Genomic DNA, 13,824 nt, shown 5'->3' with positions numbered 1-13,824 from the left:
GTCACACCATCTCTCTTCTTGAAAACCTCTGTATGTTCCTATCTCAGAGTCAAAGTCAAAGACTGAAAATGCCCCTGTCCAGGCCTTAAGTCACCTTGCACCTGTCACTTCTCTGAGTTCACCCAAATTCCCAAAGGGTCTGCAACTGAGCCTGGCAGAGAGAAGACACCCGCTCCGCACATAATGACTGAAAGAATGAAAACTGAAGGTTAGTTTACCTTTAGAACATCGTTTTATGCTACTTTCATCCTTTGCATGTTAGTGAAAATTAGCAGGCTCTCTATTCTCCATCTCCTTACAGCCGCCCCTCCATCCCAAGCTCTCACACAAATGCCCGTGTTTAGTAATAGTTGAAGATAACAACCAGCAAGCACCTCAATGATCAATGACTTCTTAGGGGCTTTGGAAGTAGATATGACCGACATTTAGCATTTTCACATTGGGCTACCAGGGCCCACAGAGATAAAGGCAACTTTGTCTAAGTCCTACGGCTCCCAAATGCCGACTCTGACACCAGCGCATTGAACCCGCGGTGCAGCCTTTCTGGCAGTTAGGATCCCCAGCTTCTTCTCACCTCTTTATCCTGGACTCGTACTCGATCTTCTGTTTGGTCATCTCCTGTTTCAGGCTGGAGACTAAACTGTGCAGTGCACTGTGGTTGCCGGTGTTGTTCCCAACAAACGTCTCACTGTTGTCGCTGCTGCTGGTGGCGCGACTACTTCGGCCGCCCACGCTCCTCCGGTCACTTTTGCTTTCATAGTCCCCAGGGTGGGAAAGGTCGTCCTGCGGGGGCCCATCCAACACAGGATCCTCAAAGTTCCCACCGTAAAAGTCCTGCTCTGGGCAGGTGGTGGTGGAGGAGCGGCAGGAGTTGGAGTTCTCGGGGAGGGAGATGTCGCAGGAGGAGGTGGACCAGGTGGCACTGTCCACGCTCTGCTTGTCCTCCAGGTTCATCATGGAGAACTGCTGGTGGACGTTATCGTAGGTGGAGAGTCGGTTGTGCTGGCCAGACTCCCCGGCCGGCTCTTTCTGCTTGTTGTCCCTCAGGGTCACATAGCCATTGGGCAGCCAGCCCATGCTGCGTCCATTCACGGGGTTCCCGAGGGGGTCGTTGCTCAAAATGCCCATGCGCATGGTTCCATTCTGCACACTGTGGGTGCCCATTTTGGTACCGGACCCCTTCAGCGAAGAGGTCCTCCTAGCCTGCAGGCTCCCATTGGGGGTGGTTTGGGGCTTCTCCACCGCTTCTGGATTGCTGCTACTGAAAGACCCATTGGTGACGATGCCACTGCCTTTATTGAAGGCAGGGTTCTTTTTCACCATGAGAGGGGGGCTCCTGGAGACATCCAGCTTGTGGACGCTGTTCCTTGGGCTGTTGGTTTTGCTGCCGGATAGAGCTGTGGGAGATCCATTGTCCATGCTGCTTCTCTGGGGAGACTCGGGCTTGTCCCAGGAGCACTGCCGACTAGGGCTCTCCTTGGTGTTATTGTTCTCCTTGTTCTGCATATGGCCCGTGCTGGCTTTCTTCTGGATTTCGTTGTTGTTGCTGACTCCGTCCTGGGGCTTGCTCTGCAGTTCTGCATCCTTTGGGAAGAGGCGGTCGTGTTTGCTGATCATCATGGACATCAGCTGCTGGACCACCACAGTGCCTGCAATTGCAGAGAAAAAAGTAGTGTGAGAGAGACTTCTGATTTATTTTCTATATTGACTGTGGCTCTTCAAGGGACATAGTTAGGTAACTTTAAAAAAAAAAAAAAAAGAGTTGATTGGGTCGGCGCCGTGGCTCAACAGGCTAATCCTCCGCCTTGCGGCGCCAGCACACCGGGTTCTAGTCCCTGTCGGGGCGCCGGATTCTGTCCCGGTTGCCCCTCTTCCAGGCCAGCTCTCTGCTGTGGCCCGGGAGTGCAGTGGAGGATGGCCCAGGTCCTTGGGCCCTGCACCCCATGGGAGACCAGGAGAGGTACCTGGCTCCTGCCCTCGGATCAGCGTGGTGCGCCGGCCGCAGCGCACCGGCGGCGGCGGCCATTGGAGGGTGAACCAACGGCTAAAGGAAGACCTTTCTCTCTGTCTCTCTCTCTCTCATTGTCCACTCTGTCAAAAATTAAAATAATAATAAAACAGTTGATTTACCACGTTTCATGATATATCGACTGAAATCTCGCAGCATATCTTCAAATATGCTTCTTCAGTTGGTAAGCTGGGCTTCTCTCCCCTAAAACTGTCTCTAAAACCTAGGTGTATAGAGGCCGGCACTGTGGCACAGTGGGCTATGCCTCTGCCTGCAATGCCGACATCCCAGATGGGCATCCGTTTCTATCTGCCTGCTCCGCTTCCCATCCAGCTCACTGCTTATGGCCTGGGAATGCAGAGGATGGCCCAAGACCTTGATCCCCTGCACCCACACGGGAGACCTGTAAGAGGCTCCTGGCTCCTGGCTTTGGATCGGCTCAGCTCCAGCCTCTGTGGCCATTTGGAGAGTGAACCAGTGGATAGGAGACCTCTCTCTCTGCCTCTCTTTCTCTCTCTGTGTAACTCTTTCAATAACTAATAAAAGTAAAATCTTAAAAAAAAAATCCTAGGGATATAGATTACATTCCCACCTTTGGGCCCCCAATCCTCTAAGAACCTTATTCGGTATTAACTTTATAAATGTCTTCACAAATGTAGGCATTTTGTGTAGCAGTTAAGATGCTGCTTGGCATGTCCACATCCATATTGGAGTGCCTGGGCTTGAGTTCCAGACTGCTCCTGTTTCCAGCTTCCTGCTAATGTAGACCCTGGAAGGAACATTGATGGCTCAAGTTATCGGGTCCCTGCCACCTACATGGAAGACCTGGACGAGTCCCTGGCTCACAGCTAGGGCCCTGGCCTTGCCCTGGCCACTGTGGGTATTTGGGGAAGTGAACCAGCAGGTGGGAGAAGGCATGCAATCTCTTTCTGCCCACTCTGACTCTTTGGATTTCAAATAAGTAAATAAAAATGTCAATGTATACACAATAGGGGCCCGGAGCTGGGGGTGAGGGTGAGGCCATAGCCTTCAGTGCCGGCATCCCATGTGGGCGCTGGTTTGAGACCCAGCTGCTCCACTTCTAATCCAGCTCTCTGCTATGGCCTGGGAAAGCAGTAGAAGATGGCACAAGTCCCTTGGGCCCCTGCACCCCTAAGGGAGACCCAGAGGAAACTCCTTGTTCCTGGCTTTGGATCAGCCCAGCTCCGGCCATTGTAGAAATCTGGGGAGTGAACCAGCGGATGGAAGACCTCTTTCTCTATCTCTACCCCTCTCTTTGTAACTCTGCCTTTCAAATAAATAAAATAAATACTTAAGAAAATGGACACACAATAAAGCAGTATGGCCCAATTCAAACATCACCTATCTTTAACTTTAGCTTGAACTGTACCAATTGGCTATGTTAAATGTGTGCATAGAATGCTAATCCAAGTTCCTAAAGTAGTTTTTAACAAATAAATTTAGAGAAACAGCTTATATTTTAGTTAGTAATTGTAGTTTCTATACAAAATACTTAAAATATGAGATTTGGTGAGGAAAATGATGAAAAGGGCTTTTGTCAATGCCAACTTCTTCTGATACTAATGGGCAGGCTGTTGACCTGTGGCATGGCTATTCTTTAGCTTAAAGTAACACCTGGAAATATAATGCAAAATAAAATTTTGAACAGGGAAAACAAAAACATGCTGCATCCACCTACACTAACGACTTTGCTCTGTGATGATGCAAAACACACGTGTAGATCAAGTACCTGCAGGATGCCAGGTCTGTGGCTGCACCATTGTTTTCCATGTTCACCTAAAGTAAGGGATCCTGGTAAAATGCAAATTCTAACTCAGGAGGCACTGAGCGGGCGCAGGGAACACATTGTATTTTGCAGTTCTGCTGGCTTCAAGGAGACACGGAGAGTAACAGAGAAGTAGCACTGGCACCACAGGGAAGTTTCCGAATTCCAGAACCACCCCCCCCCCCCCCCCCCCCCGGCCTTCTGAATGAGAATCTGTAGCTTCATTATATCCCCAGGGGGATTCCTCTGCCTCTTGGAGCTTGAGAGACATTGAGGTAGATGGAAATGTTTCACTTGAATCTCTAAAATTAGGTTTCTCAAAGGTCGGTGGGATGAGAGTTAATATTTTTTTTCCAATGAGAAAACTGAGTTTCAGGGTGGTTAATAAGTGACCCAGGTGAATTTAATACTCAGTTTTCTTATTCCAAATTATGCATTTGCCTGTTATGTTCTGGCTTCTAGATTTAAAACTGAAGAAGCAGTAAGTAAACTTGGGTAGTTCTAAATAGAGAACGAAATAAAAGCACTCTTTTGAATCAGCATAAATTATTATATAGTCGTGGGAGACAAAAGATGGAATAAATGAATAGTAGGTCCATTCCTCCTTTTTCAGTAACCTCTGAATTTGTCATCTAATGTCAATGCTGTGAATCTGCTGAAAAGGTTAAAATGGGTGTCGACGCTGTCATTAATATGGATGGTGTTTGAAGACATTGTGTACCTAACGCTATGTTACTATTTGTCCATGTGACAGACGCATGTTCAAAGGTTTGCAGCTTCCATTGTGTATGACTCTGCCTAGCGTTTTTGGGAAGGTGGACTTTTTACCCATCACTGAACTATTCACATTCAAAGCTGCCTTGCTTCCAATCACAGTTATGCACTATGTGAGGCATTCAATTCATTGCCGTGAGATTCCCAATCTCCATGATGCGTTTGTGAACAGCTATGACAAAGCACAGTTACCGCAATCACAGAGCGTCAGGGCCTTACAGACCTAGAATTCTCTTTCTCATATGTTGGGAGGCTTTATTTCCTCCAGACCCTCGGATAACAACTGGCGATAGGCCGTGGATGATGAATTTTGATGGCCATTTAGGACAGACTAGGTTGGGAGTAATGATAATGATGTGTGTGTCACTGTAGGGATTATACTTTTCCTTTATTATATTCTCTTCTGTCATTTTCTTCTTTAGAAGGCCAATAGGGGAACATTAAGCCCAAATAAAGAGGTCAAAGTGGTTATAATCACCAGCCCATGCCATAGAGTCCACACAGAGTCTGCAGTCTCACTGTGCTATGTGATCCAGCAATTCCCCAATGGCCTGTATAATTTCACACAGGTGCAATTTAAATACCGGCACTTTTCTCATAATCATTTCCTTAGGAACTCAATCTTTCCTTTAAGGACATCTAGATAGCATTCAATGTAATATAGTTTTAATTTTCTTACACCAAATAACCTGTACATGTGTGATTTTGCATGTCTGAAGACTTTAAGATATTTGTGAGTTTTGATAAATACGCATAGTTCTGGTAACATCATGCAGTCATGACACAAAAAAGCTTCCTTGTGCTCCTTTGTAGTCTGTCAATCCCTTACCCTACCTCCTGCCCATGGCAACCACTGATGTGCTTTCTGTCATTATTGTAGTTTTGCCTTTTATAGAATTGTATGTAAATGGAATTAAACTGTGTATAGTCTTTCATGTAAAGGCATTTATCATTTAGCTTAATATTTTTGATACATATAGTATTCTTGACATATATCAGTATTATTGCTGACTTGCATTCCATGCTATAGATGTGCCACAACTGTTTATTTATTCATTAGTTGATAGAGAATTAGCCTGTTTTCAGTATGAAGCTATTGTAAATAAAGTTGATATGAATATCTGTCTACAAGTTTCACATGAACTTTTTTTTTTTTGGTAAATATTTAGTTCAGGGCTCTATACGGTCTTATGACTGGTGTACATTTAAGTTTATAAGAACCTGCCTAAATGCAAATTGGCTCTAACAATTTGTGTTTCTACCAGCAGCAAACTTGATATTTTTGGTATTCATTTTATACTTTGTAGGAGGTATATAGTGGTATCTGTTTATTTTTTATTTTATTTTTTGGTGGGGGCGATGTTTTATCTTGAAGCACAGGGCTGTCAGTGACGGATTTGCTGAGTTTTGTTTTCTTCCTGAAAATGTCTTCAACCTCTCTTTATTTTGAAAGATAATTAAATATATTTAGAAACCTGGCTTGATAGTTTAAAAAAATTTAAAGGTTTTGATCTGTATTTTGGCTTACATACTTCCCTAATGAGAAATCTGCTGTAACTCTTCTCTTTGATCCTCTGTATGTAATGTGTCTTTTGACTGTCAGACCACTTCTAACTTTTTCTTTTTATCTCTGGTTCTCATCATTTTGATTATGACGTCTTTTGTGTGGTTTCCTTTATGTTTGTTCTGCTTAGTATATTTTGAATTTCTGAAATCTCTGTGTTTGTAATTTTCGCCAATTTTTGGGGAAAAATCAGCATTTTGTCTCTTCACTTCATGTTTGACAGTTTCTCTTTTTATTTATAGGTCTTTATATGTCTGTTTATTCTTTTTTTCTTTTTTTTTTTTTTGATAGGCAGAGTGGACAGTGAGAGAGAGAGACAGAGAGAAAGGTCTTCCTTTTGCCATTGGTTCACCCTCCAATGGTGTCTATTTATTCTTTATATGTCTTTTCCAATGTGTATTCTGTTATTAATCCCATCAGCATCATATTCACTTTAGCTATGATTTTAATCTTCAGAAATTCTATTTGGATTTTTAAAATATCTTTTCTTTCTCTCTTCATTATATTGATGTTTTCCTCTACCTTACTGAAGTGTGTGTGTATAATTTGAAATTTATAATAGCTCGTTTAATATTCTGACTTGCTCTCAGACTTGGCCCAGCCATGTTTGGGTCTTTTTCTATTATCTATTTTTTTCCTTCTGGACTTGGTTCATGCTTTCTTCATTATTTACATGCCTGGAAACCATGACACAGGGATTAAACTCACTCAGTTCAGGCTAATGTTGCATAAACCTACTGTATGTCAGGGGGTTACTTCAACCATGGAACATATTTGATCAAATTGTAATGCTTTATATATAAAATGAGAGGCAAATGACTCAGAGGCATAAGCACAAACAGAAATTTGATCTTGGAACTCAAAGCCAGTGAAAGTCAGTGTGTACTTTCAGTCTGATTTCTACCTGTCTTCCCAGAGCTGCCAGAGTTATTTTGCTGAAATGAAAACCTCACTCTCAACCCTCTCTTGCACAAGAATTATCAAAGATTCCTAGTTTGTAAATCCTTGAAAACACGAGGTCTGTTTAGCCACCCTTCCACAACGTTCCCTATATGCCTGATATCACTGACCTTCCACGACTGTTTGCTGATGTATACTGTGGCCTTTCTTACTGCCAAAGATGCACTGTTTGTGTCCTCCTCAAACTGATACGTTGAAATCCTAGCACCCAGTACAATGCTATTAGGAGGTGGAACTTTTGAAATGTGATTAGGTCATGAAGGGAGAACCCTCATGAATATTAGTGCCCTGATCCAAAAGACCCCAGAGAGCTCCCTCATCTCTTCTATAATTTGAGGACATGGTAAGAACATAGCTGTCTATGAACAAGGAAACTGGCCCAGGCCAGACACCAAATCTGCTAGTGCTCTGATATTAGGTTTCCCAGCCCAGAGAAATGTGAAAGATACATTCCCATTGTTTGTGAGATACCAACTCTAAGATTACCTTACAGAACACAAAACGACCTTGGATACTCACCCTCTTACTATAACTGTTTAAATGCTCCTCCTCTCTGAAATTTTCTCTAATCTCCAAAAGAAAGGCCATCACTCCCTACTTTTGCTCTCATAGTCCATTGGCATATTATGTAGGCAATATTTTTAACATTATGATTAAATGTTAGTGTGTTAAAGTCTACACGTGGATAATTAGACTGCACATTTCTTGAAAGTAAAATTCTCCCTTGTTCATCTTCTCACTCCCAGGCTTACTGAAGAACTCTGCACAAGGTAGTTGACTACTGAATATCTGTTGAATGAGTAAATGGATAAAGGAATATATATATATTTTTTTTTTGGATAGGCAGAGTGGACAGTGAGAGAGAGAGAGACAGAGAGAAAGGTCTTCCTTTGCCGTTGGTTCACTCTCCAATGGCCGCTGCGGCCGGCGCACCACATTGATCTGATGGCAGGAGCCAGGTGCTTCTCCTGGTCTCCCATGGGGTGCAGGGCCCAAGCACTTGGGCCATCCTCCACTGCACTCCCTGGCCACAACAGAGAGCTGGCCTGGAAGAGGGGCAACCGGGACAGAATCCGGCGTCCCGACCGGGACTAGAACCCGGTGTGCTGGCGCCGCAAGGCAGAGGATTAGCCTAGTGAGCCGTGGCACCGGCCTTGGATAAAGGAATATTTTAAAATATTCCTATTTTGAAGAGTAAATCCTACCTTCAGATACTGGTATTCTATTGAAACTAGGTCATTGACAAAGTTTCAATTAGGAAAATTGTGTATAAGCAGACACACACACACAGAGGGACAGAAAGAGAGAGGGCTCTTCCATGCATTGGCTCACATCCCAAATGCCAGCAACAGCCATGACTGGGGCAGGCCAAAAGTAGGAGCTGGGAACTCAATCTACGACTCCCATGTGGGTGGCAGGGCCTCAAGCAATTGAGCCATTATTGTGGCTTCCAGGGTGCACATTAGCAGGTAGCTGGAATCAGAAATGAAGTGGGACTGGTACCTAGGCACTCCGATGTGGGATGTGGGCATCCCAAACAGTATCTTAACTGCTTTGCCAAACAACTGCCCCACTAAGTAGATCTTTTACATGGGCATAGCTTTCTCATAATATGCTGTTTGGAAAAATCACCAAGTTATGCCAACCTCCCAGGTGTTGACATATTGACTCACAGTATCAAAGATATATTTGTTAATGTCAACATTAATGTCATCACAAAGTGGTTGAGTATTAGGAAGCTGTCAAGTTGAAGGTGTTAGCGACAAGCTTTTCTCACAAAAGTTCAAAAGTTATCAATGGCAACAAATTCTGCCAGTTATATTTCTTGAAGTCAAAGGTTGACTCAGTTCATTTTTGAGATTTGTGCTAAATGCTCACCTGAATGCCCACAGTTTGTTGGTTGTTAAGTAAAAACGGAGTTGCATGAACAAACCTGAGTACTGTTTACACTCCACATAATCACACAAATGCTTTTCCTTGAGCTAATCATTACATTACTCAAAGACAGCATGCAAGCTTTACATAGCAAGTTCATCTCGTCATCAGAATGGTAAAAAGATGTATGGTTAGGTTAGGGATTTAATAAAATTAAATTTCTTATCAACAAGGACAATCTTAAGAAAAGTTGGCTTTTTCTCACACATTGAAATGCAAGGTAGTGAAGTACATGATGCTAGTAGAGCTTGGAATGAGCATCAGGATTCATACTAAGATACCATTGTTTTACCCATCATTGCTTTTGTACCATCAGTAAAAATGACAAGGCAACAAAGGGACAAAAAGTCTTCATATGAACCTACAGACCGCCTAAGTGCATCCCAGGGACCCCCAGGTATCTGTGGACCACATTTTGGGACCCATTAGGCTTGAGAGACATCAATATGATAACTGGTAGTGAGTACTAAATGCATACTTTTTAGTGTTTTTTTTTTTTATTTTATTTTATTGAAATACAGAGTTACAGAGAGAGAGGTATCGATAGAGAGACAGAGAGGTTTTCCATCTGCAGGTTCATTCCCCAAATGGCCACAATGGGAGTTGAGCCAATCCGAAGTCAGGAGCCAGGAGTTCTTCCAGGTCTGTGATGTGGGCACAGGGGCCTGAGGACCTGGGCCATTTTTTACTGCTTTCCCAGGCCACAGCAGAGAGCTGGATCGGAAGTGGAATAGCCGGGACTAGAACCAGTGCCCATATGGATTGTTGGTGCTTCAGGCTGGGACTTTAACCTGCTGTGCCACAGAACTGGCCCCTAAACAAATAGTTTTATGTGTATATACACACACACACACACACAAGAGGGGACTTTCAAAAGTTCATGGAAAATTCACATTATCTTCAAATTTCATTTTTCTATGAACTTTTTGATCACATAGGCGCGTGTGTGTGTGTGTGTTTAAAGTGAGGACTAAGGGAGGAAGCATAGTCTATGATAGGTATACATCAATGTAGATATTGCAGAAATATTAAAAGAATTAAAGGAGGATTTGAAGAGCATATATTGAAAAAATTTTAAAATGTAGTGATCAAACTGCTGTTGGTAATTACTAGGGTTGCTGTTCTGAGCTATTTTCCATATGATAAAGCACAGAGCAAGTGATTAAATACAAGATATTCTAATTGATATCTTCAATGTCTGAGCACCAAGAATTCCCAGAACAAAGGAGATAAAACTAGTAGCAGATAATACTTAAGAAGTGATTGTCAGGTCTGGCACGGTGATGTGGTGGACTGAGCTGCCACCTGCAGCACCAGCATCCCATATGGGTACCTGGTCATGTCCTGGCTGCTCCTCTTCTGATCCAGCTCCCTGCTAATGTGTTTAGGAAAGCAGTGGAAGATGGCCCACGTGCTTGGGCCCCTGCACCCACGAGGGAAACCTGGATGAAGCTCCTGGTTTCTGGCTTTTGCCTGACCCAAATCTGGTCACTGAGACCATATGCATAGGGAACCAGCAGATGGACGCTCTCTCTCTGTCTTTCCCTCTCTCTCTCTCTCTCTGTCACTCTGCCTTTCAAACAATAAAAGAAATCTTTTATAGAACCTCATTGTCATGAGCTTTAGTGGGAAGTATAGTATGAACTTGTGAGGTGCCTTTCCTTTAGCATGTAAGTGTGTGTATATGTCATGTATGTAATGTGTATGTATATATATATATATTTTATTGATTAGTTCTATCATCTGAAGGAATGACCCTGATAGCAGCAAAACATTACTGGTACTTAGATTTTGTCCTTGGCCAGCTCCATGGCTCACTAGGCTAATCCTCCACCTGCGGTGTGGGAATCCCAGGTTCTAGTCCCAGTCGGGGCACCGAATTCTGTCCCGGATGCCCCTCTTCCAGGCCAGCTCTCTGCTGTGGCCCGGGAGTGCAGTGGAGGATGGCCCAAGTGCTTGGGCCCTGCACCCCATGGGAGACCAGGAGAAGCACCTGGCTCCTGGCTTCAGATCAGTGCAGTGCACCGATCGCAGCGCATCGGCCGTAATGGCCATTTGGGGGGTGAACCAACGGAACGAAGACCTTTCTCTCTGTCTCTCTCTCTCTCACTAACTCTGCCTGTCAAAAAAAAAAAAAAAAAAAAGATTTTGGCCTTGAAACATCATTTCTTCCCGCTCAAAGAAATCAGAACATTTTGTAAATGGGTCTGTTCCAGGTTGGGACAGGAAACATGTAATGCGATCCCAGGAAATTTTGTCACAGAAAACAGAAAGAAAGCTCTCCAAAACTACTATGACCACATCAAAAGAACTAATAGGCAACTTGGAGAGGCTTCTACTGACCAAAGATGAGAATATTTGAGCTTCAGTAAAGGATAATAATCATAATGTATTTTCGTATCAAAAAGATTTTTTTTAAAACATACGTATTTGAGAAGAAAGAGAGAGCTTCCATCTGCTGGCTCACTCCTCAAATGCCCGCGGCGGCTGAGGCTGGGGCTTGCCAAAGGTGGGAACAAGGAACTCAGTCCAAGACTCCCACAGGGGTGGTAGAAGCCCAAGCACTCAAGTCATCGCTGCTGCCCCCGGCCTCTGCACCACCAGGAAGCCAGAGCCAGGAGCTGGAGCTGGGGACTGAGTCCAAGTATCTCATTGTGTGGGAAACAGCCATCTGAACTGCTAGATTAAATGCCTGCTCACTCATGAAATGTAACACATCAGATCATGACGATATTAGTAAAACAACATTAATACTTATAATAGGAAGAAGTAGTACTCATTTTTACAGGATGATAAAAAATTACTAAATTATTTTAAAACTGGTAAATAAAGGCAAAGATTCAAGCAGTATTTATCCTGCCTTTTATACATGAAAGTTACCATTGGGATACTAAATAGAAGAGAAATTTTATCCTTTTAGATAAAATGTTCTAATATGTTAAAGTGGTACAACATGGATGTATCTTGAAAATATTATGTTATAGGGGCTGGTGTGGTGCAGTTGGTTAACACCCTGGCCTGAAGCGCTGGCATCCCATATGGGCACCAGTTCTAGTCCTGGCTGCTCCTCTTCTGATCCAGCTCTCTGCTATGGCCTGGGAAAGCAGTAGAAGGTGGCCCAAGTGCTTGGGCCTCTGCACCCACGTGGGAGACCCGGAATAAGTTCCTGGCTCCTGGCTTTGGATCGCTGCAACTCTGGCCGTTGTGGCCAACTGGGGACTGAACCATTGGATGGAAGACATTTCTCTCTGTCTCTATCTCTCACTGTCTGTAACTCTACCTCTCAAATAAATAATAAATCTTTTAAGAAAATATTATGTTACATAAGTCAGTCACAAAAAGACAAATGCAATGTGATTCCAGTTACATGAGGTATCTAGAGACACCAAGTTCATCATAATGGAGAGTAGAATGGTGGCTTCCAAGAGCTGGGCAGAGAGAGGAGGGGGACATTAGTGTTTAATAGGTACAGTTTCAGCTTTGCAAGGTGAGGAGTTCTGTGTTAATGGTTGCCTAACAATCTGAATGTAGTTAGCACCACTGAACTGTGTACTTAAAATGGGTTAAGATAGGAAATTTTATGTTATATGTATTTTACCACAATAAAAATTATACAAAAATTTACAGAATTAGAATATCACCATTTCAACTTCCAGTTAATTAATAGTTTTAGGAATTATGTTAAGTTCATAGAAAGAGAGATAAGGAGGTGTTACATGCCTCCTGATTTTAAAATAAAAGAGAATGTAGAGTCACACAGAAGAAATCACATGAATTTGGTCCAGATTCCAACTTACCAAAAATACAAAGCACTGAGGAATATTAAACTGGACCATGAACACATGATCAACAAAATTCAGACTATGAGACTCTCTGCATGTTTGATTACCTAAATTTATAACTAATAAATTATAGGGAGTCCTGTATCATTTTTTATTTAAAGATGTATTTATTTTTTGAAAGACAGAGTTATAGACAGGCAGTGTGGGGGAGAGAGAGAGAGAGAGAGAAAGATCCTCCATCTGCTGGTTCGCTCCCCAGATGGCTGCAAAGGCTGGAGCTGTGCCAATCCAAAGCCAAAGCCAGGAGCTTTCTCTGGGTCTCCCACATGAGTGCAGGGGTCCAAGGACTTGGGCCATTTTCCACTGCCTTCCCAGGCCTCAGCAGAGAGCTGGATCCAAAGTGGAGCAGCTGGGATTTGAACTGGCAGCCACATGGGCTGTTGGTTCCACAGACAGCAGCCTCTTCCACCACTCTGCAGTGTTGGCCCCTAAAGTGTTCTTAATTTGCAAGGAAATGAATGGTATGAATTATCTGATTATTAATATAGAAGATATTGCAATTGGGCCAGGTACGAAAAGAGACTATGGGGATACCTGGAAAAATTCTATTTTTTGACCTATATGGTGATTTCTAGAGAGTTTGTCTTACATAATTCACTAAGATATGTGTGTGGGGGTGTGGTAGTAGTGGTTTTCCATTTTATATGTATTTTAATTTATCATCAATGCTTGAAAAAATGGTCTAAAATATCTTTAAGCTTCTATAGTTTCAGATTTTACATTTCTCTGATATATTGTTTGAATAGAAATCAAGTTTCCTGGAATAATTATCTTACTGTCAAAAATCTGATGATAAGTTTATATTACTCTTAGTATTTGACAAGGAAATTAACCTGGGGTGATATAGTCAGGCACACAAAAAAGCTTTTTTTCTCATACATGAAATATCAAAGACTAAAAACTTACATTTTTCATAGGGAAAGAGTATTAGGGAATAAGATCCATGAAACTTGCT

General features: G+C 42.9%; 1 protein-coding gene across 15 annotated transcripts in view; it reads right to left on the bottom strand.

Annotated features, from left to right (window-relative positions):
• The window catches only part of ARHGAP24 (Rho GTPase activating protein 24), a 518,143-nt gene that overhangs the window by 7,413 nt on the left and 496,906 nt on the right, over window positions 1-13,824 (bottom strand). For all 15 annotated transcript variants that reach the window (XM_070047901.1, XM_070047906.1, XM_070047908.1 and 12 more), the window contains one exon: window positions 575-1,649. In XM_070047901.1, coding sequence (XP_069904002.1) covers window positions 575-1,649 — 1,075 coding nt within the window. The remainder of the gene's footprint in view (window positions 1-574; window positions 1,650-13,824) is intronic.

This window comes from Oryctolagus cuniculus, chromosome 8 (assembly GCF_964237555.1).
Source record: "Oryctolagus cuniculus chromosome 8, mOryCun1.1, whole genome shotgun sequence".
Lineage (NCBI taxonomy): Eukaryota > Metazoa > Chordata > Mammalia > Lagomorpha > Leporidae > Oryctolagus > Oryctolagus cuniculus.
The sequence above is the reverse complement of the archived record's forward strand: the minus strand, read 5'-3'. Positions and strand labels throughout refer to the sequence as shown.